This window comes from Xenopus tropicalis, chromosome 6 (assembly GCF_000004195.4).
Source record: "Xenopus tropicalis strain Nigerian chromosome 6, UCB_Xtro_10.0, whole genome shotgun sequence".
Classification (NCBI taxonomy): Eukaryota; Metazoa; Chordata; class Amphibia; order Anura; family Pipidae; genus Xenopus; species Xenopus tropicalis.
The window spans coordinates 109,290,793-109,318,468 of NC_030682.2; the positions used below are offsets into that span (position 1 = coordinate 109,290,793).

General features: G+C 40.2%; 1 protein-coding gene across 1 annotated transcript in view; it reads left to right on the forward strand.

Annotated features, from left to right (window-relative positions):
• Positions 1 to 27,676, forward strand: part of lama3 (laminin subunit alpha 3) — a 137,426-nt gene that overhangs the window by 98,299 nt on the left and 11,451 nt on the right. Inside the window, exons 47-69 of the mRNA XM_031903840.1 lie at positions 638 to 748; positions 830 to 941; positions 1,331 to 1,489; positions 2,071 to 2,267; positions 2,777 to 2,893; positions 3,922 to 4,076; positions 6,437 to 6,578; positions 7,134 to 7,233; positions 7,862 to 7,978; positions 8,099 to 8,278; positions 8,687 to 8,826; positions 13,926 to 14,108; positions 14,711 to 14,862; positions 16,060 to 16,219; positions 17,967 to 18,100; positions 18,617 to 18,764; positions 20,497 to 20,619; positions 21,184 to 21,323; positions 22,382 to 22,499; positions 22,591 to 22,731; positions 24,373 to 24,503; positions 26,003 to 26,137; positions 27,310 to 27,460. Coding sequence (XP_031759700.1) covers positions 638 to 748; positions 830 to 941; positions 1,331 to 1,489; positions 2,071 to 2,267; positions 2,777 to 2,893; positions 3,922 to 4,076; positions 6,437 to 6,578; positions 7,134 to 7,233; positions 7,862 to 7,978; positions 8,099 to 8,278; positions 8,687 to 8,826; positions 13,926 to 14,108; positions 14,711 to 14,862; positions 16,060 to 16,219; positions 17,967 to 18,100; positions 18,617 to 18,764; positions 20,497 to 20,619; positions 21,184 to 21,323; positions 22,382 to 22,499; positions 22,591 to 22,731; positions 24,373 to 24,503; positions 26,003 to 26,137; positions 27,310 to 27,460 — 3,246 coding nt within the window. The remainder of the gene's footprint in view (positions 1 to 637; positions 749 to 829; positions 942 to 1,330; positions 1,490 to 2,070; positions 2,268 to 2,776; positions 2,894 to 3,921; positions 4,077 to 6,436; positions 6,579 to 7,133; positions 7,234 to 7,861; positions 7,979 to 8,098; positions 8,279 to 8,686; positions 8,827 to 13,925; positions 14,109 to 14,710; positions 14,863 to 16,059; positions 16,220 to 17,966; positions 18,101 to 18,616; positions 18,765 to 20,496; positions 20,620 to 21,183; positions 21,324 to 22,381; positions 22,500 to 22,590; positions 22,732 to 24,372; positions 24,504 to 26,002; positions 26,138 to 27,309; positions 27,461 to 27,676) is intronic.

Sequence of the window (27,676 nt, forward strand, 5' to 3'; positions counted from 1 at the left end):
ACGGTACTGAATTACTTATAGTCTCCTATTTGTACTGGTACACTGGAAGCACAATTGTATAGCTGGATCCAGAATTTTATCAAATATATTGTGTGGGGAGATGGGGAGCTAGGAATCTTGGTATCTATATGCTGTACATACATAAATCTGTGAATACAAAAGTACCCAATCACATACCTTAGGGATGGCAATCCTTTGGTTCTCCACTGCAGCTGCATCTTAAGTCTACAGATATACTATCCAAAGCCCTACAATTTGTAGTTCAACCCCATCTTGGGACCTCATACATTTACCCCACCTTTCTTCCATAGGAAAGCACTGTTTACTATTTTAACACCATGCAGCAGTTCCACCTATATAATGAAAGTCAAGCACCTCCAAGTATCAAGGAAGTATCACTGGTGTGTGTATCTTGGGAAACCCTAAACCAGACTCCATAGGGAGTGTTTCAGCTAACACTCATCCATCAGGCTGTAGTTAATTTAGAAATGCAAAAAAGTTTGTAGTTTAATCCACACCATAATAAAGCCACCTTTAGTAGGTCCAACAACAAAATATACATCTATCCTACAAGTTTAAGGTAGTGCTATGGACTGGATAACCATCTTTCTGTGCCCATTTCTTATTTGAATTATAGCTTCAACATGACAGCTACATTAGTAAACTTGCAAGTCAGCGTCTCAAAGTTGACAAAATGGGGACAGAAACCAATACCCTGGAACAAGAGATAACTGCCCTGCTTGAAAAGGTGAGCCACTGGGAAAGAGCTGGGAACAATTTCATTGACTAAAGAACTGTTCATAACACATCCCCTCTGTGGTTTCCTTAGGCAAAAATGAATGCTAAGAAGTATGAAACAATAGCTCTGAATGCAGAGGAAACCTTCCGCAGTGGTAGTCAGCTGCTCCTCACAATAGATCTTCTGCTCAAGAACATCAACAGTATGTTTATGTAGACATTTAACATCTAGAATGTTTATGATTTATATAAAGGTCCTATAGGTCTATAACAATGTATAGTTTTAGCAGTTAACATATTTTTATTGTGTTTTATTCATCTTCATTCTCGACTCGATTTACAAATGTGTAAATCTGGTTCCACGCCCTTTTTCTGCATAAGTAATATTACCTATCAATTCTGCTACTGTCACTGGCTTACACTGCCCAGCATCTATTTACACCTTAATTATTCAGCAGTTGCATATTACACATATTACGTTTGTATACTTGCCATATAAATTTAGATACTCTGCCTGCAGATGGCAAAAACTAAAGGCATTTGCATTTTTCATGTATGGTGCTGATTATTTTTTTTTTTTTTTTCTATTAAGTCCTTATTAGACAGATTGCAAGTGCAGAGGGGGGCACAGGTTCTGGTGATCTCGGCAAAAATATGGCAGAAGCTCAGCGAATGTTAAGTGAAATGCGAAAACGAAACTTCAGCTCCCAGAAAAGAGAAGCGACCATTGAAAAAGAAGAAGCTAAAGCCTGTAAGTGGATGAATCATTTTAGCTGGCTATCACTATATGTGCGCCTTTGAATTAGTAACATATAATTCCAATATGCTTTAGCTCCATCTGCTGTATTGCACAAAATACATTCTTGGAATAAAATCCAAAGAGTTGTGCCAGTCTTTGTATTTAACCTGTATGTCCCTTGCATTGCTGCATTCAATAGGAGCAGCACATGGGAAGGATATAGGCACCCCCTTTGGTCCTTCTTTATTAAATATTATTATTATGCTCAAAGGGATGAGCACAAGTAGATGCCTTTTGTGAGCAATGTACAATTTGCCATGAAAGCAACCAGCAGTGCTGAGCATATTGTTCACTTATGGCTACAAAATTAGGATGCACAGCCCTTAAGCTGAGGAGGTATGAGCCAGGTTTTTGCTAGACTAAGGTGTTGCCATTGTGCTCATGAGGTAGTTTGGTCTTAGTGTCTAGTTAGCTAGGGTGGATTGAGGTGAAGGTGTAGTACACTTCTTTCAGCATCAGGATAAAGATTTGAATTGAGAAGTTGAGTTCAGTTCTTCTTCTCTACTGCACTAATATATATTTTTCCACTCTAGTACTGAATCGTGTAAAGAATCAGTTTCAGAAGCACCAAGATCAGAATAAGAACCTGATCAGAGATATCACCAAATCTATTAATGACTATGAAGCCAAACTGAATGACCTTCGCGCTGTATTAAACGAGGCCAATGGGCAAATCAAGCAGGCAAATAACATAAATACAGACAATGCGGCAGTGTTACAAGACATAAAGGTAATAATATGAGAGCAGTCTTGTGAATTTTGGCCTTCTGCCAACGACCATGGTATATGAATTAGGGGTGCATCAAATCCATAATTTCTGGATTTGGCAAAATACTGAAAAAGATTTAGTTGAATACAGAGCCAGTCTGAACCCCAATTCATATGTTAAAAAAAGTGCGCTATTTGTGAACCAAAAAATTGCCATGTTTGGTTGTCCAGAGCTGTAAACTCTCAAAACAAATTGATGGAAAATTACAGAGCGTTCTTCAAAGCATGATTGCTATTTACATTCATTATGTTTTTTCTGTATTTCAAGCTAGTACTGTAGCAATATTTAGACTGCTAATATAATGAAATTGAAACAACAGCCCCACCTGTTGATCAATTCTGCCATCAGAATACAATCAGGAGAAAATGTCAAAAGAAGAACAGGGAACTCTTTTTGGGTATTTGGATAATTTACTAAAAGAAACACTTGATATTGTATGAAACCTAAAAAGCTTTTCATTTTGGTTCTAGAACAAGGTTAAAGATCTTACCAGGCAGCAGAAAGAGGCAACAAGTCATCTCAATGCAGCGGAGACCAGCTTGGGACAGACTGACAGTATGTTAAGGCTGCTGCAGAAGAGTAAAGAGGTATGTTTGCAGGGTTTCATAAAAGATTTCCTAATTATTGATAATTGAGAATACTTGAGAATAATGTAAAACTTGAATGGTTCTTTTTCTAATGTAAAGTAGTTTTTCATAGTGTTTTCATTGGATTCTAGGTAAATTGGATTCTTGAGTAAACTTGTTTGCTCCAGACTTGGTAACCCATAGAAATTAGTCAGATTTGTGTGCAAATTGCAGATTGGTGAATGCTACCTGCTGATTGGTTGCTAGACTTTATTGCAAATGGTGATGTTAGGATTTTGTGCTGCCTACCTTGTAAAGCTTGAAATAAGTCATTTTTTTGGCTGGTATTTCCTCTAGAAAACGTTTAGCAATGTCTCTGCCATACATGGGCCCAAAATGTTGGCCTCTCCAGTAAATATGTAACTGGGGCCTATTCAGATATTGAATGGGAATAGTGAAAAAGCCATTGCCGAAAACCCTAATTTTTATCAACCCTATGGGGCAGATTCATGAAATCATGAGTTCGAAACCCGAATGGGATAAATTCGGATTGGATACAAAAATTTCTGAAGATTGCAAATATCACGAAAATGCTTACGAAAAATCGTATTAGTCACAATAATATCGTATTGGCGATGTGAAAGTCACAAAATTTTCGTACCGAACCTTTCCGATTTTTTTGCGCAAGCGTAGGAAAAAGTCATGCAAGCATACGAAAAAGTCATGCAGGCGTCGAAAAAGTCGAGCATGCGAAGAAAAATTAGACGAAAATATGCTCGGAGCGTTCGTGTCTTAGTAAATCTGCCCCTATGTGTTTATAAAAATGTTCCAGAGGTTGAACAATCATATCCATATTGATGGCAACACAATCCTTGGGTTTATTTAATGTTTAAATGATTTTTTAGCAAACTTATGGTATGGTGTTCCATATTAGAGAGACCCCTTATCTGGAAAACCCCAGGCCTCGAGCCTTCTGTATATTAGGTCCTGTATCTGTATATATAATGGTAAGCCCATAGCAGAAGGTATGAAGCTATTTTTCTTGACAGGAATATGAGAAGCTTGCTGCTCAACTGGATGGTGCCAAACAGGAGCTCAGTGAGAAAGTGAACACTCTGTCAAAGGCAGCCAGTAAGGAACCGCTGGTCATTATGGCTGAAAAACATGCACAGTCATTGCAGGATCTGGCCAATCAGCTGACTGAGTGAGTACTAACTTCACTTTAGTGTAATTTTTCAAGAAAGTAAAGCCTTTTATGGCTCTTAACGTAGCATGTATGAAATTCTACTGTTGTGTTAAACACATGGGGCTCTGAAATATTCTGGTGCATAAAAATGCTTTATACAAGATCATATATATATATATATATATATATATATATATATTCTGTCATTCCTGTCTTCTTGTTGATATTTCCTGTTTTTATTACTGCTGCACTTCAGCATCTATGTTCGTTAAATCAGCCCCTTGGCGTATATGATGTACAGTCTATATATATATATATATATATAGATCACATAGGTTACAGTAGCCTGGGTGCAGGTCCAAGTGAAGAACTAGATTCAGAAACGAAGAGATCTGTACAAGGCTTATAAAATAAAGGCTTATAAAATAAATGCGGTGTTTATTGAGAAGATGTTTCGACTATATTACTAGCCTTTTTCAAAGTGACTCACACAACAAAATCCGTGTCTAATAAACATTCATATTGGTGCGCAATGGATGCAGCAGGACAAGCTGCTTCCATTGCTCACCAACATGATTTGGTTTTATTAATTGATCCGAAGGATGGTCTGATGCCAGTATGTTCACTACCAATAGAGTCCCTGACAGATTTTAGCTACAATGCTAGCTGCTCTCAATTATTGTGATATATGCCTAGAGTAAATGATTTATTCATGCACTGAATCTAAGGCACCCTGATAAACTATATAACAAATACATGATAATGTTGCTAATACTGTTTAAAGGAACAGTAACATCAAAAAATTAAAGTGCTTTAAAGTAATTAAAATATAATGTGCTGTTGCTCTGCAAAAAACTGGTGTTTTTGCTACAGAAAAGCTACTATATAAATAAGCTGCTGTGTAGCCATGGGGGCAGCCATTCAAGCTGGAAAAAAGGAGAAAAGGCACAGGTTACATAGCAGATAACTAGTAGATAAGCCCCATATAATGGGGGTTTATCTGTTATCTGCTATGTAACCTGTGCCTTTTCTCCTTTGAATGGCTGCCCCCATGGCAAACACACCAGTTGTAGCAATGCAGGGCAACAGTACATTATATTGTTATTACTTTTATACACTTTCATTTTTTGGTGTTACTGTTCCTTTAACAAGTTGGGTTATCATTTTTTTGCTGTATCAGTATACAATGTTGTGCTTTTCTATCATTCCAATTGCTCTATAATCTCTTGTAGATAGTTGTAATTTGCTGTATCCCCTGTGTATATATACCCTTTTGTGAAATTTTTGTTTATCCACAATATTGGAATTCTCCCTAATGATAGATGTGTGTAGATGACGCCATTCCCACTTTTTCCCGCCACTGAATGTTTATTAGACACTGATTTTGTTGTGTGAGTCACTTTGAAAAAGGCTAGTGATATAGCCGATTTGTTAGTCTACTCAATAAACACCACATTTATTTTATAAGCCCTGTGACTGCGGATCTCTTCGTTGCTGCATCTATCTATCTATATATATATAGAAAATAATCATCTGTGGCCAGCACACCCTTCAATGTTTCATCAAAAAAATTTTTATTGTAGATATATTGTTAAAACCAACGTTTCGGTCCTTGTTAGGACCTTTCTCAAGGAGAAATATATATATACTGTATATATTTATATGCACTAAAAAATTATTTCATGACTGGCACACCCTATGTTAAAAATAATTTTACTTTATTGTGAACACATTGCACAGAAGTAGTCCAACGTTCCAGTCCTCAACAGCACCCTTTTCAAGGATATTTATATGCACTTATACACACATTTCTGTTCAAAATTGCACACATATGTACACAGTCCATGTGAACATGGTGTTATAGTTACAAGAGAAGTCAAACATTTTTAAGCTTAGCAGATAAAGAATAAACTGTCACTAAACTTAATATAATGATAGAAATGGTAACTTTTATCTGCTTGTTAATAATAACCTTGTGATCTGTTCTGCTGCAAATTCGAGTACTGTAACAGACAGCTAGTTAATAAAAATGTATCCTGCAGGGGTCACTATTTACATCAAGATTAGGCAATGATTCCAGCACTTCCCAGGACTCTGAAAAATTAAAATTGCTAGGCACCTACTGCATAAATGTGCCCCTAAACATTAGACTTCCAGTAGCTGCTGCTTGTTTCTGGGAAGATTATATATTTTGCACCAGCATGTAAAAATTAAACTAGTTTCTAGGAAGCCAGAAGTTGCTACTACTGCTTTTATAGGTTTAATGATATTTATCATTTGGCAGCACCGACATAACCCCCTGCTGCAAGTTCTATGGCAATGCCCTTAAACATCATAGCAATGTTTTTTTTTAACACATGCGCCATTTCCTTGTGCAGAATCAAGAGGAATGTTAGCAGTGAGGATCTGGTGCGCTGCGCTATGGATGCTGCCAGTGCTTATGATAGCATCATCAATGCAGTGAAAGAGGCTGAAGTGGCTGCAAACAAAGCAAAAGATGCTGCAGATTCTGCCTTGGGAGTAAGTTTAAATGCACATAGATTAACACACTATTTGGGGAGCCCCAACAAGGTAAATGGAAAATAACATTCCACAGGACTAAGAGGATTCAGTTTGGTATATAAATTAGAGAGTCAGTTGTAGGCCAGTATGAATGCTATTGATCCATATAGGGTCATTTATATTAGTGCTACTTTATTTGCTCTGCACCTTCAGAACAATCCCAGCACTACAGTGTTTGCTGAAGCTGCTTCACCAATCCTTGTGTCAGTAATTGTGTCACAAAGGTGAATGTGCAATGCATGGCTATGTACTGGTCCCAACAGGGTTCATAGGCCCCTATAAATATCTACAATTTTTGTGGAGGGCATAGTAAAACATTTGAGAATCCTTATGTCTGCATTGTTCTCAAGTTAGAGGGTCCCCACACACTTAGCATGTGTGTTGTCTCACCCAACCCTGGACAAGATGGTTCTGCACTTCCACTGTAGTTTGGCTTATGGGTGTGATTGGTCAGCCAGTGTGTGCTTAGCTTAGTTAATGATGTGTGTAATCTAACAATGTTGTCTTTCTTAGAAAGTGGAAAAAGAAGATTTACCTGGAAAAGCCAAGCAATCAAAGGCTGACTCAGAAGCCCTGTTGGCTCAAGCCAAGAATGCTCAAAAATCATTACAAGGTATTGGGATATACATGTGCCTTGTGTTGTTATTTTTCAATAAAACATAATTTTAAATGCTTTTACAGCTAATATTTATTATATACTATAGCTGCCAAAAATATATCTGGTAAATTTCACAAAGATGTGCTAATAATGATTATTGTTATGTAATCCTATAACATTGAAACATTATGATAGACATTGATATCACTTGTCATAAAACAATTGTACTGCTTGCAGCAAGAATATAGAAATAAGGGTAAAAGTGTGATTTACTGTATGGTAGTTACACCAATGCATCTTGCCTCCTCCTTTTCATCAAGGATTGAGAACTTTGTATAGCCCAAAGGGTAGTGAATATGCAATTAACAAGACCAGGGGGAAAGGGCATGAGTGGCAGAATTTAAGAATTTGGTTTCCCTTTACTCTCAGTACTGTTGCTGGGTTTCCCTTTTTTTATAAAGGTGCTTCTAAAGCTTTCTTCTCTTAAACCCCTCATCACTTAGTTCCTAAGCATTAAGGCTTAGGTATAGGGGGTGAAAGCTAAGGAAGCAGAGAAAAAGTGTAGGACAGACCACAAGTCCACCCACAATTGTTCATATCCTTTACAATAAGAGTTCATTACATATCTGTTTTTTTTTGTTAGATCTCAATCCAGAACTTGAAGACATAAAAGACAGATTAGTGGAAGCAAAGGAAAAGAAGGACAAACTGCCTGGAGAACTTGCTTCTGTCCAAAACAGCATTGATGGCATAAAGAGAGGTAAGATAGAGGTTGGCCAGTGCCAAGGACCTGTAACCTCTAATTACCTAGCTTTTGCTAGAATAAACCTTAGCTTTGCTGAGCCCCAGTATCCCACACTATAATTATGTGTTTTTTTAGATGATATTGACAACCTGATCACCAGTGCCAATGAGTTGGTCAAAAATGCAAATGCTATCACTGAAGATGTTGAGGATGAATTAGTTCCCATTAAAGGCGATTTGGAGAAACTAAATCTAACCATTGGAACCACACAGAGTGCAGATTATAATGAGAAGCTGGAAGAGGCAAGCAATTCTGGTAAGCAGTGCCTTAAAAAGGGGACAGATGCATCTTTCCAGCTCAGTACTTTTTGTCCTTCCTTTTTGAAATGTTTTACTGCTGCAGCAGAGGGAATATGCATTTCCTGCTTATGACTTGTTCACACAAAAAATGAATATAAAAATAGGTTTAAAACAAAATGATTCCTTTACCTCAAGCTGTAATACAATTATTAGTGATTTGGCTAAGTGGTGGTCATACCTATTTTTCTTCTGTACATATAGGTAGCTTATGGTGGCTAATGTTTTCAGCTTTAAATATGTTTAAGGTATAATGCTGCACCTATGAAATGGTTAATATAAGTACAAACTCTATCACTGCTGTTCGTGAACAGCAATGGATTCTAACTTTATTTTTTATTTTATCTTGTTTCTTTTTAACTCTCAGTAAAGAACCTAACAGGAAGTCTCCCAGATTTGTTTGATGCAATGAATCACATTAACAGCTTGATGCCATTAGCAAACATCTCAGAGAGTGTGAGTCGAATAAGGGAGCTCATTCAGCAGGCACGAGATGCTGCAAATAAGGTTGGTTGTGTGTTCAGTTAGCTCAGCACATGCTCCTTATCCCCACAAAGGGAGGGGGTGCTTGGATCTGAGCTTTGGCATACCCTGCTTGGCTTGTGAGTCAGTGCAACACTACTGATATTGTCCCAAACCCTCTATTATGTAGAACTGTGTCAGAAATACTGTACCCTGCCAACATAATTGTGCCTTTAGTATTAGTCACTTTAGTTTCTTAATAATGCTTAGTGAAGTTTTGTTTTTGAGCATGACCTTCTTCTTCTCTCCATACTGACTGTACATGCCATGCCAGACAAGAAAAACTGTCACTAGTGTTTCTAAAAGCTGAGCTGAAATATGACTTTCAGCAAGGATCCTACATATAAATGCGCCTGTATTAAATTACTTTTTTCTCTGTTTTGTCTGTGGGACACAGGGACCATGGGTATAGCATCCACCACTAGGAGGCAGGACACTGTAAGAAAAAACTCCTCCCTCCTATGCTATACCCCTTGCCTGGCTGTCTAAGGCTCAGTTTTTTCAGTGTCCTCAAGGAGACAGGATCACCTCTCACATTAGTGACATGATTACTTCGGCCAGTAACTTACTGGCACCAGGGGCTGACCCAGAGCACTCACATAAAGAGTGACTCTTGTGTGGCTTCCCCCTACGTGGGATTTGCGGTGCAGGGGCTCATGAGACTCTTGGAGCAAGCCATACAGCAAATCCCCATTCCTACCTAAGGAACAATCTGCTGTCCTGCACACGCGCGCTGACTGCTTGATATAGCAGACATACCCAGCGCTCCTGAACGGTGAGTTACACCAAAGCCCTCAATCCCTATCAGGCCTGCCTCCCCCCGACTCATTCTGCCAAACTCTAACAACCGCGCCAAAGCGCGCACACACGGGGGCGGTACCTTCACACGGCACTTCCGCGTAGCAGCGCTTCCGCTTCCGCAGCTCACTTCGCGCCAAGCTGCGCATATAGTTAGACAAGGCGCGCACTCTCCTCTTCACACGGAGCGATTTCTAAACCGGGAGCGCCATTCTACACGGCACACACAGGCAGAACTGGTGTTCAGCGCTACCACCAGCTGAGCAGAAACCTCTGGGAGGCAGGACCTGGTAATCGCAGCACTTGCTGCATGGGATAGGGAGGTGTTGGGAGCTATTGTTCATATTGCTGTGCATACTGTGCTTGTATTTCTATATCAATCCCACTCTCCTTGTTTACTAACAACATGGATGAGGGCAATTCAGAAGGTCCTTTTTCCAGGGCTACCGATTCTAAGGTTAAATACTTAGCTTGCGCTAAATGCCGTAAACGCCTACCATCAGGCCGCAAAGAACCCTTATGCTCCTCTTGCACCAGCCAACCTGCTGAGGCACCTCCACAGGCACCAGAACCTGCTACCACTACTATAGCCGCACAAGAGGGGGGCCCCCCTCCTATGGCTGTTGCTGATGCTTCCACTCAGCCACCCATTCCCAACCAGGACCCTCCTGCATGGGCCCTACAGCTATCCACCGGCATACCCAAGTTAGCGGCATGCCTTGACAAATTATTAGACAAATTAGACCAGGGTTCAGGGGACCCCCGCTCAAAGACCAATAAAAGACCTGCTCCCCTACCAATGGAGGAGGATAGTGAAGAAGAGTCACTATCTGCCTCTCAGGCCTGGGAAGAGCGATCCCTCAGCGAGGGGGAAATCTCCTCGGACCAGGCGGAAGGAGGGGATGACCTCAACAAATCATCCTCAGAGGCTCTCGATAGCCTTATCTCTGCCGTATTTCGTTGCCTTGATCTTAAGGAACAGGAATCTTCCTCCGATTCCTCGCTCTCCCTCTTTAAAAGGCAAAAGAAATCTGCTTTAACCTTCCCCTCACACCAACAACTAGATAATCTTATACAATCCGAATGGGAACATCCGGATAAGAAGTTTCAGGCCAACCGCCGTTTTCAGCGTCTGTATCCCTTCCCACAGGAAGTACTGGACAAGTGGTCTTCTCCACCCTCTGTCGACGCACCAGTCTCTCGCTTGTCGAAACACACAGCACTACCAGTTCCTGACGCCTCGTCCTTTAAGGACTCAATGGATAAGAAAATGGAAGGCTTCCTGAGAGCCATTTTCGCGGCGTCAGGAGAGTCCTTACGGCCAGTCTTAGCATCAGCCTGGGTTAGTAGGGCTGTTCAATCATGGTCATCTTCTCTGATTGAAGGGATCAATTCCGGCATGCACAGACAGGATCTCCTCAACTTAGCCCTACAAATCAAGGAAGCCAATGATTACATATGCGAGGCCTCCCTTGATTCCACTCAAGTAATTAGCCGCACGTCGGCCCTCTCCGTGGCAGCTCGCCGCACCTTGTGGCTAAAACTTTGGTCGGCAGACCTATCCTCAAAAAAGTCCCTCACCACTCTCCCTTTCAAAGGAAAACTTCTCTTTGGTCCTGAACTAGACAAAATCATCAGTCAGGCCACAGGCGGGAAGAGTACACTCCTTCCCCAACCTAGGGCCCGCACGTCCTTCCGACGTGGCCGCTTTTTTCGTTCCCCCAAGACATCCAAAGCCTCTATTTCCAGCAGAGACTTCGCTCCGCAAAACTCAGGTCCCAAATACCGCCACCAGAACTGTTTCAAAACCAACTGGCAGAACCGACGCACACAATCCAAGCCATCCGACAAACCCACATCCACATGACTACATTCCGCAGCCATGCCCCACTCATCCCGTGGGCGGTCGACTGCATCTTTTCAGGGAGGCCTGGTTTCAACTCTCCACAGACCCATGGATACGCGAAATCGTGTCCTCAGGCTACCACCTAGAGTTCGAAAACATCCCTCCGCCCCGATTCTTTATGTCTCGAGTCCCTCAAGGGACCTCCAAACGAAACGCCTTTCTCACTCTTGTGAAACACATGTTTTCCGACCAAGTCATTACACCGGTCCCTCCTGGGCAAAGGTTCCGGGGGTTTTACTCAAACCTCTTTATCGTCCCCAAGAAGGACGGGTCCTTCCGCCCAGTACTGGATCTGAAGCAACTCAATACTTTCATTCGCTTCACCCGGTTCAAGATGGAGTCACTACGGTCAGTCATAGCGGCCATGAACCCGCAGGAGTACATGACAGCAGTAGACATCAAAGATGCGTACTTACACATTCCCATCTTCCCACCGCATCAGAAATTCTTACGCTTTGCCTTCAAGGGGCAACATTACCAGTTTCAGGCCCTACCATTCGGCCTGACTACAGCACCACGCATCTTCACCAAGGTGATGGCGGTGGCCACAGCGGAACTGCGGAAACAAGCTATATCAGTAACACCTTACATAGACGACATCCTTATCAAGGCGCCCTCGTACGCAAAGGCACAACTCAGTCGAGACACTGTGCTGCGCACCCTCGAGCATCTCGGCTGGACTATAAATTATTCCAAGTCCACCCTTACTCCCAGTCAGAGAATAACATTCCTGGGACTAACCTTCGACACAAAGATCCAAAGAGTGTTTCTACCACCAGACAAGATCTCCAAGATCCAATCGCTGGTAAGAAATCTTCTGACCACACCGCAACCGTCTGTCAGATTCGCCATGAGGACCTTGGGGTCAATGGTCGCCTCCATAGAGGCAGTTCCGTTCTCACAATTCCACCTCAGGGAACTCCAATGGAATATTCTGGATCAGTGGACACGCACGTCCCTGACACAGCCCATTCTCCTACACTCCAGAACCAAAGCATCGCTTCGCTGGTGGCTTCACCAGACACATCTTTCAGTGGGCAAGTCCCTGAAGGATCCCCACTGGATAGTACTGACTACAGACGCCAGCCTCCAGGGGTGGGGTGCAGTTCTCCAAACACAGACAGCACAAGGACTCTGGTCCCCCCAGGAGACACAGCTTCCAATAAACATCCTAGAGCTCCGAGCAGTTCGTCGGGCACTTCTCCACTGGCAAAACCAGCTCTCCGGACTGGCAATCCGAGTACAGTCCGACAACGCTACCACGGTAGCATACCTGAACCATCAGGGAGGCACCAGAAGCCGCACAGCACTCAAGGAGGCGGGCCTCATACTATCCTGGGCCGAAGCCCACAACGTCACACTATCGGCGGTATACATTCCGGGACTAGACAACTGGCAGGCCGACTACCTCAGCCGCCAAACACTCGACCCAGGAAAGTGGACCTCATGGCGTCCAGGCACAACCGCAAGGTGGAGACCTTCATGGCACGCTGCAGGGACCCACTGGCCATGGCAGCAGACGCCATGACAACACCCTGGGACTTCCCTCTATCCTACGTGTTCCCCCCACTTCCACTGCTGCCCAGGGTCATCAAAAAGATCAAAAGAGAACACTGCAGAGTGATACTCATAGCTCCACACTGGCCCAGAAGGGCCTGGTTCTCAGACCTAGTCAACCTGAGCTGGGCAGAGCCTTGGCCCCTGCCGCTAACGCAGGACCTTCTCTCTCAGGGACCCATTCACCATCCCAACCCGGGAGTACTTCCACCGAGGTCATTCACACCATGATTGCAGCACGGAAACCAGTTTCGGCACATAACTACCATAGGGTATGGAAACGCTACAAGGAGTGGTGCGATCAGGCTGCAGTTGATCATATCTAAGCCTCGCTTCTTCCCTCCCTAATCATATGGGGGACAGCTTTGGTATGTCCCCATGGTCCCTGTGTCCCACAGACTTCAGAGAGAAAAGGATTTTACGGTAAGTTTTACAAAATCCCTTTTTTTCCACAAAGCCCATTATGAGTACCACAGTTTGTTGTGTTCGCTAGTCACAGAAGTGCTTGTTTCTTACAACCAATAAGATGTTAGTTTTCAAGCAAATATGCTACCTGCGTCTACTGAGACTTTTATTACATTTGCTCTTATAATCCTGTGTGCATAGTGTAACAGCTGATCACCAAGGAAATAGATATAGTCAGTGGCATTATGAGTAACGTTAAAGCTAATTTACATAGTCATCAATAAAGGCCTGCACTCTGCAGTGCTAATAACCCACTGCTCATTCATGTATTTGCTCTCACACAAAGTTTTTTTTTTTTGCATATTCTGTCTGACCATTTAATTCATAAGTTTTTGAATCTTGAATACTTGCTTGTCAGGTTGTAGTGCCAATGAGGTTTAATGGCACAACTGGGGTTGAAGTGCGCCCTCCAAGCAATCTCGAAGATTTAAAGGCCTATACGCATCTTTCATTCTTCCTTCAAAGGCCGGCGTCCCGGACAGATCGACGGAAGCGCCAGCTAACTCCAGATATGTTTGTCATGTATCTAGGAAGAAAGGATGTAAGTGATAATAAGCTTCAAATGTAGAAAGAATTAGATTACAGTTTGTGTTTGATGGTAATGGCAATCTATAATATAAGATTTAGGTCCAGCATGTAGTTACAAGTGGTAGAATATAAATGTAGGCTTTATACATCAGATCTGCTCTGAATGGGCTTTAGAATAATGCGTGATTTAGCCAGACCCACACACCACCCTCTAACTATGTAAGCTTGTGTTCACTCACATGTCCCACAGCATGTCACATGGCATTACAAAATACAGCAATGATTGTGCCCCATAATTTGGTAAATCAACAATCTGCAACAAGTCATAAGTAACTTTATCCTTTATCCTTATAATCTGGCGGACTAATGAGTCCCAACAAAGGTTCTGTTCTGCCAGAATGAGCATAATTAGCCAGACAGAGGGCAGTGTCTGAGTGTGTAACCAGGAACATCAGCTGCATACTGATCATTCTGAGAAGTGAGCACTGAAGCTTTAGGAAAGAGAACTGAATACCTAACCAACTGAAATAATGTTTAAATGACATAGTTTTCATTTAATCTGTTGTTGGATGTGACCTGGCAAAATGTCCTAAGCAAAACTGTGTCTCTTAAAAGGCTTCCAAGGATTTCATTGGCCTTGCAGTGAAAGATGACAAACTCATGTGTGTCTATAACCTGGGAGGGAATGAGGCTGAAATAAATGTGGATCCCTATGTATCACAAAATAATCCAGATGAAGCAATTATGGATCATGTTGTGTTAGAAAGGTAAAGTGGCTCCTTCACATCACTGGGGCTCTTTTTATGCTGCTGTAATTAGTATCTCCTATACCAGTGTTTTTCAACCTTTTTTGGGCAAAGGCACACTTGTTTCATGAAAAAAATCACGAGGCACACCACCATTAGAAAATGTTAAAAAATGTAACTCTGTGCCTATATTGACTATATATAAAGTAATTCTCTTGAATAGGAATCAAATAAACACAAAGAAAGTATTTTCCGGCACATTTTCTCCACAAACCCACCCCCCCACTGATTTTTTTTATTTTTTTTATACACACAAAAATTTTATATTATATATATATTATTATTAATTGTTTTCTTACATGTCAGGCTGCGGCATCCAGGGGTGTCCTGGGATTGTCCTCCGGTGGGGAGTAGGGCGGCTGTGCATGGGCCTGGCCCCTGGTGGATCTGGTCTGTCGGGGCAGGGCCTGGGCAGTTGCTCCCCCCGGTCGGGTTGTGCCAGGGCAGGATAGTGCTGCCTCTCCTCTCTGGTTGCTCCGCCATCCTGGATCCGATGCCGGATGACGTCACAGGCAGTGACGATTTCCGGGCATCAGGGAGCCAGGAAGTGGAAGGTGTCCCAGAGGGGACCGGGGGAGTCTTGTCTTCACCTACGGCACAGTGGTTGAAAAACGCTGTCCTATACATGAAGAACCTTGTACATATAGTGGTCTGTAGTAGAGGCTGGAATTATCATAGTATTAGGGGTGGAAAATAGAATCCATCCATCTTGCCCTCAAAGAAATAGAGCATGTGCTAAGCCCACATAATGGCCTATATATTGCTTTGTGGGGTAGATTGCTACCTACCAGACACAGGTACAGTTTCCTATGGCCACAATATATTATATAGGTACTATGTCTTTATCATGTGAAATACATGTTTAAGCACACCACATCCAGGATGTAGAACAGATCACTGTCTGTAGATGTCCTGATGCAAAAATACAGTAATTGCATGACCAAAATCCAATGTTTGCTTCCATTATTCTCACTTTTACTAGCCCACAAACGGCTAGTAAATTGATTGGTTGCTGTGGGTTGCAGGATCAGATATATCATGATTGTGTTTCTGTGTGCCACTGTCTAGTCCAATAAATCAGACCTGTTTTATTACTGGATAAATTAATTCAGAATTCCACAGCTGCTGACATTCATTTTTACTTTTTCATATTTGCAGAATCTATCAATACCTTTCTCTGAATTATACTAAATCATTCACATCGACACGACCAGATCCTGTTGCTAAGTACACAACTGATGTCAGAAGGAACATGCTTCTCAGCCTCGATCCAGAGGATGTTGTCTTTTATGTTGGCGGGTATCCATCTGATTTCAGAGTGAGTGCAATACTCTGGAAAACTGGCATGTTACAAGTGCCAGGAACAATGCCATTGTATTGTGCAAGCAGGGGCCAGGTTAAGCAGTAGCACTCTTTGTGAGTACAGTATTTGCTGCTTAGTTACTAAGGGGCCTGATTAAAAAAAGGTAAAATGCCAGGAGAGGCAGAAAAGCCCTTTACTTAAATCTTGGGCAGGAGGTACGTACAGGACATTATGCCATGCATGGTGGGTAAGGAGCAACATAACAAAAACCTTCATGCATGACACCCATGATTCCCTCAGCATACTTTCATGTATTTTCTTTGGTTAGTATTTAGGGAGAGATTTACAAGCAATCACAAGTCTTTAATAAGTGATAGCAATGGTTACTGCTCTATGAAAAATACTGATCGCTTTTTTCACACTGCAATTATACCCGTATATTGGAGATTAATAATTTGGAGGGCTGTTAGAGCTCAGTGCTGCCTCTGAGCACTAACACCCATCAAACAAAAGTAAGTTTGCCTACTGTAAGTAAGTGAACACATTCTGAGGAAGTAGCACATTCATAGGACCTGACAATCAGAAAAATGTCACTAAATGATAAAATTGGTATTGTTGGTTTTCCTGGACCTGTAGGCTCATTTATATAGGTACTATCTTGCCAACTAATCAGGGATTTTCTGTCATTCCTAACTTCTTGTTAAAATTTTTTGTTTGAACCACTTTAGCATCTATGTTCATAAATCAGCCCCTTGGTGTATATGGTGTACTGCCTATGTATTTAGGGGCTGATTTACTAATCCACGAATGGTCCGAAGGCGTCCGAATGCGTTTTTTTCATAATGATCGGTATTTTGCGATTTTTTCGTAAATTGTTGTGACTTTTTCGTAGCCGTTACAACTGTTTCGCAAATTGTCGCGACTTTTTCGTAGCGTTATAACTTGCGCGAATTGTCGCAACTTTTTCGTAGCCTTCACGCCGAGTATGAAAGGTTCGGATTCATTCAAGCTTCAGTATCGTGACTTTTCTTGGGCCAGGTTGGAGCTGCAGAGTGCCATTGATTCCTATGGGAGACTTTTCTTGGGCCAGGTTGGAGCTGCAGAGTGCCATTGAGCCCTATGGGAGACTTTCCTTGGGCCGGGTTGGAGCTGCAGAGTGCCATTGAGTCCTATGGGAGACTTTCCTTGGGCCGGGTTGGAGCTGCAGAGTGCCATTGAGCCCTATGGGAGACTTTCCTTGGGCCAGGTTGGAGCTGCAGAGTGCCATTGAGCCCTATGGGAGACTTTCCTTGGGCCAGGTTGGAGCTGCAGAGTGCCATTGAGCCCTATGGGAGACTTCCCTTGGGCCAGGTTGGAGCTGCAGAGTGCCATTAAGTCCTATGGGAGGCTTCCAAAATCATGCAAAGTCTGAAAGTTTTGCCTGCCGTTTACGAGCTCTCAATACGAAAAAGTAAAAAAAGACAATATACGAGCAAATCGTAACGGCTACGAAAAAGTCGCGACTTTTCCAATCCGAATTTTTCCCATTCGGATTCGAATTCGTGGATTAGTAAATCAGCCCCATAGTATATTAGCTCTATTATGTATGTATCCTGAACTTTGTAGAAGATCATGCAAGAAAACAAATACATAACATAAAATATAAGTAATCCACTTTTCCTTTGATAGTGTGATGCAGAGTACAAATCATTGTCCCACTGCTTTTTAGTTTTATTCTAATATCTTATAGTAGAATAAATATTGTGCTTGTCCACTTTAACAGCCTCCATCAAAAATGAATTTCCGGAATTACATAGGCTGCATTGAATTAGATTCCCTCAACCAAAATGGAATCAGCCTGTACAATTTCAAGAGAACTTTCAACCTCAACACCACCTTAGTGCAGCCATGCAAAAGGTACCCACAACCCTTCCTTTTCATTGCAAATCCCGGAGTTTTGTTTCTATCAATAAGAAATATATACAGTTACAAGAATCTGTATGTTTTAAAAGAAATATATATACAATGACAAGAATCTGTATGATATACATGAAATATATATATACAGTGACAAGAATTTGTATGTTTTACAAAAAATATTTATACAGGGACAAGAATCTGTATGTTTTACAAGGTTTCTGGAATCTTAATTTAATATAGAACAGGGATATCTACGCTCTTCTTATTGAACCTTCCTAAGCAAAAGCTGAACATTCCATTCAATGGCTGTGTCTAAACTAATGTATACAGTGTTGGATTGTTCTTTACCTAGCGAGACTTGCAGTTTAACAAAAATGAAGTAGAGCTAGACTGCCATAGCTATTAAAATTAAATGGCTTTAAAAGCCACTTGGAACTGTATAAAATGATTTGAGTTTTGTCTTTTTACTTGTGCAACTCCATGGTTTAAGAGGAATGATCTCATTTTATTTAGGTACAAAGAAGAGTCTGAAAGAAGTTTCTTTGAGGGTACTGGATATGCAAGTATTTCATCAACCTTACCCACAGGCAGAAATCTCCGCTATGAACAGACCATCCAAACTACCACAGATGAAGGCGTGGTGTTCTTTGCAGAAAATGGGGTATGCTGGCTTTCTGGATAACTAATCCCATGCATAGGCACACAGCTTAGTGACCGATTTAAAGAAAAACTATACCCCCAGAATGAATACGTAACCAACAGACAGTTTATATCATATTAATGACTTATTAAAATATCTTACCAATTTGGAATATACAGATGCAACCGGCAAGTTTTCACATTTTGCCTCACCATGCTCAGACACCATTCGAGTGTTAAATCTTGCCTCTAGATGGTGCTAGAGTGCAAATACTTGCCAGCAAAACATAATAAAAAAATGCCATAGACCATGCGCCACCCGCTGGCAAATTTTGGTATTTTTTTTTACTGGAAGAGACATAACGCAACAACATGGTAAAGGAACTTGGCTGCATCTGTATATTAGTAAATATTGCCCTTTCCCTTTAGCCACCATTTTGTGATGGGCTGTGTGCTCCCTCACCTGACAGGAAATATTGCAGCTCTAACTGTAACAGCAAGAAGTGTTGGAATTAAAGACAGAACTGTGTCCTGTTATTGCTGATGTGACCTAACATGTATGTGTGCCCTTGGTTTGTTTGTATGCACTGTGAATCCTATGAGCCCAAGATGACAATTTTCAATTTAGTATAACCCAATGGCACATACTACTAAAAAAGTATATTCATATTTTTATGAAAATAGTTTATTTAGATGGGTGCTTGCCGTCCCCTAAATGCTGTTTACCAATGATATATATTCTGTCTGAAACCATCAGTCTACCATTGTGATACAACTAAAATTATGCACAGGAAGCTGGAAACATAATTTGGTTCTTCCTAGAATCCCCTAATTATCAAATTCTAAACCATATGCTAACATTTTCAGCATCTTCATATTTTCTGACCAAACTGAAAAAACCATATTGGTGGAAGCAATATTTCCCAATATTCCAAACAGGATCAGTTTGGGAATGGACATATTTTGAATAATCTTGTTGGAACATCTATTTGGCCTTCCTGGGCCTCCCAATAATCTCCCCCTTCTGCTGAAAGATCAGTTTGGTGCATTTTAAGTAGGCATGCCCCGAATACCGGATTTGGTTCGAGATTTGGGCCAAATCCAGCCTTTTTTTGAAGGATTCGGTTCGGCTAAACCGAATTCGAATCATAATTAGCATAAATTAGCATATGATAATTAGTATTTGGAAGGGTTAAATGGTAGGGGGATTTTTTTTTCAATTCTTATCCTGAACCGAATCCTAATTAGCATATGCTAATTAGGATCGGAAAGGGTTTTGGCAGACTCCGTCGGGATGGGTTTGGGGGTTCAGCTGAACCCAAAAAAGTGGGTTTGGTGCACCCCTAATTTTAAGGCCATTATGGTCCTCCTTGTGCCTCAGACATTCTGGGGTCAGTGATACCTGATTATCTAGAATAATGTTACAAAAGTTAAACCACATCTGGAACCTTAATAACCAGTCAAATGTTTGCTTTTCAAGCACATAAACAGTAAATACTACTTGCTGATTGCTTGCTGTGGGTTACTAGACCAAACTTTGTGCTTTTCATTACATCACCCCATCAGAACCAAGCAGATTCAGCTCATTAGTATAGGTATACCCACTCAGTAACTAGAATCTTACTGTTTGCTGGATAAACAAAAGGTATGCTTACTTGCAAACACACTTTGGCCTCCATTTTGCGGGGGGTATATACAGGCATATAGATGATGTGTAATAAACATTTGGCATGTGTTTTTATATTTCTATGCAGACCAGCTACATCAGCTTAATCATTGAAAATGGTATCCTTGTGCTGCAATACAGAATAGAATCTGGTACTGTCCAGAAGATCAAGAGTACAAATGGCCTTGTTAGTGATGGAAATGAACATGTGGTATGTATTGGTTTCTTTCTTAGTGCATTTTCTATAGTTGCCCTTCCTTTGAAGAGCTAGAATGGATATCCTCTGCTTAAAAGGAAAATGGATCTAAAGTTAAATATGGTCCCTGTGCTGGGGCACAATAACAGTTGTAAGTTGGACTCAAAGTCCTGCCATACCTAAAAACTAACTAACACTTACAATATTACATATCCAGGACAATATTTTAGAATAAACTCCAAGCCTAGGTTTGAATTGCTGTTATCCTAACCTGATTAAATAGCAATTGAAAATCATACAAGGCATCAGTGTGTGTCTATAATTACTAATCTTAATATATCTTCCTGGTGTATGTCATTGTTCCTTATAGTAAATCCCTGCAGCTATTTCAGTTGATAGCCAGCAAATATATACTTAACCCAGCAAATTTTAGGGCAGCACAGTCAAAAACATATTATTTTGTTAAGTTTGTAAATATTTATGATCATGTCTACTGGTCCATAACTAACCATCATGCTGTAACTATGGAACCATAGTTAGTCATTTCATATTACTATAATAATTTATGTTCTTATACAGGTTGCACTGCGTATTACACCAAGAGATAAGACAATATTTGTTCTTGAGCAGTCTTCAATTGCAATAAATGCCTCTAATGTGGATGCCTTTATATTCAGCACTTACTACCTGGGCGGAATCCCAGCAGTCCTTAGAGAGCAGTAAGTTGATGCTACATTATGTACTTTATTATATACTTAGTTTCAGTGTAACTGTCCTTTCTGTTGTAATTATTTGAGGTGTGTTTTAGGAAAGTAGAGGAACAGCGGGGTGGAAAGAGTAGCCAGGATTTTAAAAACTAGAACAGACAGGAAGAAATGACATTTTCATTGACTATTATTATTATTATTATTATTATTATTAACAACTGAAAATTAGCACCATAGCAGCAACCAATACCAACAAGTCATCAATTAGTTTCCATTAGTCAAGTGCAAATTATTACAGAAATGACAAGAATCCAAAACTGAATTTTGGATCTGGGCAAAATCCAGAACTTTTTGTGAAATTTGGATTTGACTACATCTTAAAGTGACACTGACTGCCCCCTCATAGAGGAACATGGGGTATCAGACAGGTTATGTAAATGCCTCAGGCAAATATTTTTATGGGAAAATTATAAAGTTCTTGCAAAGACAATGTTATGATAGATGTAAAAAAAGATTTACTTTCTGGTATCAGTATCACTTTAAGTACTCGACTAAAGCAAAACAAGACCCTTACTATATGTTACTTTAAAGTTATAGACAACTGAAGATGGCATTTCTTCTGTTTTTTAAACTAGGACAAAGCATTTTCCCTATTTGAGATTACATGTAACAGTTCCTGCCCATGACCTGAGCATCACTGTTTCGTATTGCTTTATATATATTATATATATATATATTTAAAGCAATATATGTGTGTATATATGTGGAGACCAGACAAGATTTTTATGAGGTGCTCGGAAAGTGGAAGTGGTATTCTGTAAGGAAGAGTGAAGACAGAGAACCATCAAACCTCCTAATAACATCACTATTGCAATAGAGTTATAGGAATATGGAAGTAAGGATTAGTTAGGCCATGCATAGAAAATGCTTACAAATAATAATTAGGGTAATGACCCTGGCAGCAGATAGGAAATAAAATAAATGAGTAGAGCAGAAACAAATGTATAGAAAACTTCAGACTTTTGTTTGCGAGCCACAAATTTAATAGAACTTTCCTTTCTCCCAAAAAGGTATAACATCCAAACAGCTCCATTCCGTGGCTGTGTAAAAAATGTGAAGACGCCATTAAGCTCGGCTACATTTAAAGAAACGTATGGTGTCAGCCGGAGGTGCTCTGATGACTGGAATGTAAGCAGCACTTCATAAAACCAATGTATTGCAATGTATGGAAACCAAAGTATGCACAATACTGTTACTACAAGTCATGTTTTTTCTTTAGATTGTCCGTTCAGCAGAATTTGCTCGTGGTGGAACTCTTGGCCTGAAATCAGATGGATTTACATTCCCCCAGAACTTCCAAACATCATTTGGATTTCAGACATCTCAGCCCAGTGCCACACTGCTTAGCTATACAACACAGGTATAGGCATTTTATATTTGTAAATTCCTCAAAACAGCACGTTACTGAAAACATTAACCATATTATAAAAAGGGTTAAGACTGGCTGTTGGCAACATTGTGAAAATACTATTAGTGCCGTGCGATGAATAACACAGCACACAGGAGTGACTGTATAGTCATATAAATTCAGGATTTGGTTCAGGATTCGGCTGCATCCAAGTGCCTGGCCAAACCAACTCCAAATCCTTAAAATCATGTGACTTTTTGTGAAATGAATAAGGAAGTTGAAAATCTTTCTGTGCGGTTCTCTTTGATCTGTCCTTTCCGTCTGGATTCAGTTCACGATTCAGCCATATCTTTAACAAAGGATTCAGGGTTCTTCTAAATTCCAAAATAGTGGATTTGGTGCATCCCTATAGTTCATATTCTTACTCTTACATTTAATTTTCAATGATTTTACAGTGATTTGTAAATGTAATTGGTACTGAATTTAGTTTCTCACTCTTAGGGCCCGATTCACTAAAGTCCGAAATAAGGAGTGCTATTTATAGCATGCGTTAAAAATCTTATCACTTTTTATTTTTCGCTCGATTCACTAAAAGGACACTTGTCATAATTAAGAAGCGATGTTCTTGGCGTTATTTATCTTGCGACGACATATTTTCAAGCAACGTGCTGCGTAATATGTTGTGCGCTGCATAATATATTGCTTGAAAATATGTCGTCGCAAGATAAATAACGCCAAGAACATCGCTTCTTAATTATGACAAGTGTCCTTTTAGTGAATCGAGCGAAAAATAAGAAGTGATAAGATTTTTAACGCATGCTATAAATAGCACTCCTTATTTCGGACTTTAGTGAATCAGGCCCCTTATTTCGGACTGAATCGGGCCCTTAGTATTCTTTCCTCTGGCTTCCATGATTACTAGTATCATTGTATTGTATTGATGGTCCCAACGCTTCCCCCTGGTGCTCTGCACATTTTGTCATTGACAGAATATGACCAAAAGGACAAAAAAAGAAATATGCAATGCATTGTGGGACCTGGTGTTGTGGCTGGAAGTCTATTCTACATTGTTTCTGTTAGTCAGATGTTTTTAATAATGTAAATTGGAAACTTGCTTAGAGTTCTGTATTATATGGGCAAACTTTAATTCCTGCAAATTACTTGGATCTTTGTGGAACCAACTGTTTCCTGACCCTACCACCGGGGGGTTGGGGGGGGATTGGCCCCCCCCCACACTCTTCCCAGAAGGTCATTTTATGACTCTCCAGGAACCTTATGTTTATAAGTCCTTCTTATGGCTGCACTTCTGTTCACAAGTCTTCAAGTTCAGCAATCTCTCTTTTTAAAGTTGGAATTCTTTCCTACTAGAAAAGCAGAATCCTCCACTAGAAACCTTCCTAAGGCCCCTTCAAATTGCAGCACTGACATTACGGTTGTGTAGAAATCCTTTAAGTTGTTGGTGCTGATTCTGTAATCATATGAGCAGAAACCCTGCAGACTGATCTTTTGATGGGTTCTGATAATTCTCAAAAAGACCTATATATCTGCAGGGATCTGTTCTGTCAGACAGTTTAATGTGCACTTTATCATGTTTCTAAAGTAAAGCCACCCAGATGCTTCCACTAAATATCCTTAGTATTTTCCTACCAACAGTTCGATGAGTTGTGGATCTCTCTAGATGAAGGGACTGTGAATGTAAATACAAGAACTAATCAGCTGCAATCCACGGAAAAGTATCTGGATGGAAACACTCACTATGTTTCTGTAATAAAGGAAAATGATGAGTAAGTATTGAAAAAAACAGAGAATTCCATGATTGTTTCTCAAGAAGTGATGTATAGGTTCAGATCCATTCCCTTGGAATTGCATGAACTATAATAGAGTGTGCAAAATGTACATGTGTAATTCAAATCTACCAAAATATGCATTATCCTCTACCATAGAATTCTTCACATAAAACAGACCAATGTTTAACTGTGGGATTTTTTACCAGTATAAACATATTGTACAACAGGTTTTTTTTTTTACAGCTGTGGACACAGTTCTCAAGTACTGTGGTTCAGAATATTGATTCATACTCATAATTAATGTGTATATTCTGAAAATCCATTCCAATAGAGATGTTTTCATTAAAATTTAGTGTTGGCTTGAAAATTATTGGTTAAATTCAAGTACAACACTTGTCACACCTAATACACAGTGATTATCAATAGGGTCTCTCAGCCACTGTATATGGCAATGGTTACAACATCCATATGGAGATAAGTGACCTTGACACCTATCCAAAATCTGGAAACCCATTATCCAGAAAGCTCCGAATTATGGAAATCCTGTCTCCCATAGACTCCATTTTAATCAAATAATTCAGAATTTTAAAAATGATTTCCTTTTTCTCTGTAGCAATAAAACAGTACCTTGTAATTGATCCCAACTAATATATAAATAATCCTTATTGAATGCAAAACAATCCTGTTGGGTTTAATTAATGTTTTATTAATTTTTTAGTACACTTAGGGGCTGATTTACTAACCCACGAATCCGACCCGAATTGGAAAAGTTCCGACTTGAAAACGAATATTTTGCGACTTTTTCGTATGTTTTGCGATTTTTTCGGATTCTGTACGAATTTTTCGGATCCAATACGATTTTTGCGTAAAAACGCGAGTTTTTCGTATCCATTACGAAAGTTGCGTAAAAAGTTGCGCATTTTGCGTAGCGTTAAAACTTACGCGAAAAGTTGCGCATTTTTCGTAGCGTTAAAACTTAACGCTACGAAAAATGCGCAACTTTTCGCGTAAGTTTTACCGCTACGCAAAATGCGCAACTTTTTACGCAACTTTCGTAATGGATAGGAAAACTCGCGTTTTTACGCAAAAATCGTATTGGATCCGAAAAATTCGTACAGAATCCGAAAAAATCGCAAAACATATGAAAAAATCGCAAAGTACCGATCATTACGAAAAAAACGCAATCGGACTCCATTCGACCCGTTCGTGGGTAAGTAAATCAGCCCCTTAAGGTATGGAGATCCAAATTACAGAAAGACCCCTTATCCAGAATACCCTTGGTCCCAAGCATTCTGGATAACAGATCCTATACCTGTATATATATAGCCTGATCTAGCCATCTAGAGCTTGCAGTGAGTAAATTGTTGGCAAAGGATATTTTTCACTGCCAACACTGAACTATAACTATATAATATCTAAGTATGTCAGGGTGGGGTGCTCAATATTAAAGGATTATTCAGATGCTTGAAAAAAACATGTGATTCATTTGCTTTCAGACTCAGACTGTTGGTAGATGAGGAACAAGTAACTGAGATTATTGGATCCCCAGGGGCACAAGGAACTTCCACTGGTGATATAAACTTTGGTGGAAGCAATTTTGAGGGATGTATCTCCAATGTTTTCATAGATAGGTAAGTTATGTTGACTGTTATATTTCTTTACGTATAGGATAACCAAATTTTCTTATGTACTTTTATGTTTATTATGCCAGTGGTCCTTTTTTGCACCATGGACAGGTTTTTAATTAAGAAAAAGTTTCCACAGACCAGAGGGGGGCATTTCAATTACCAGGGGGCAGTACCACACAGACAATCACAGTATGACGCGCCATTGCAGCGTTGTGTGTGTCATACACAGTGTTATGCGTGTCGTCACATCATACGTGCCATTATGCGTGTCTTCCATGGCCCACTGTATAACAACTTCCAGGATCAGAGGTGGCCCATTGCAACACAACCCACAGCCCCAGTATTATGCCACCCATTCAAATATATACAATAATACTCCCATCCTAATAGATACAAAATATACACTGGAGATTGGTTTTCTTTTCAGTATCAATAGGATCTATGGATAGGTGAATTTGTATAGGAATCAATAGATGTTTCAGTTGCATAGCATTACACCTTCATATTAAATAATATTGCTTAATGTGATTATGCATGCATTAAATGATACACAGTGTAGGACACTGAATTATGCTTTAATACAAAATACAAGGCATACACTGGTTTTTCTCATTTAGAGTAATAGGAAATAAAGCACCAAGCCAGATGTTGAAGGACTTTTTGGTTCATGCGCCTCTTAGAGGTTTAAACCTTGATTGGGACCTTACAAAGATAGGAAAACATTGGTGTTACAGGCATTCAGCCGTAGTTCCAAGAATATCTAGCCCCATAAATAAATGTTCATCCCTAATCTAACCATAATTGAGCTTTAGGCTTTAGGCTTGGTTTTCAAGTTCCTAAATCCATTACTTCATAATGGTGAGTGAGGGGTTGCATTACACTGTGAGCCTAAGGGGGTGGGGAGCTGGTGCCAAGGAGAACACAAACTACCATGGTTTTCTGTGTCTGTGGAATCAGGTATGTCTATGTAAAATGTTTATTTTTGGATAGTGTGTATGCACCTTTTATACTTAATAACCTTAACTGAATCAGCTCATGTAAAAAAGGAGGTATATTTTCTCTTTAAAATAATTCAATTCAGCCTTTAAACTACATAGTACTGTTTATTTTGAGGTAAATAATTAAAATTATTCTAGAAATGTATTTATGTACTAAAATTCCATCATTTTTTTCAGGGTGTCTAAAAGCCCTACTGTGCAAAATTTGATTGATAACACTGGGAAGAGACAGGTCTCCCTTGGAACCTGCAGCGTTGAGGAGCCTCCTATACCCTTGATACTGAATGACTTTAGAAGTTACAGTTTAACTCTGAACGAGGATGACATGGTAATTCATTGCTTATAGACATTTTTCTGTGTTCGGCAAAACCAGTATGTCTGGCATGGCTGTGCATTGGCCGAAGGCTTGTTTGCTATATTTAAAAGAGATGTAAATAGGTGAAGAGTCCCTTTAACACTATGACCCTATTGTTGTAAGAACCTTCCTAGCTAAGATCACCTTTTACTATACAACCAATAATGTTGTTTAATGGCAGAGTTGTTT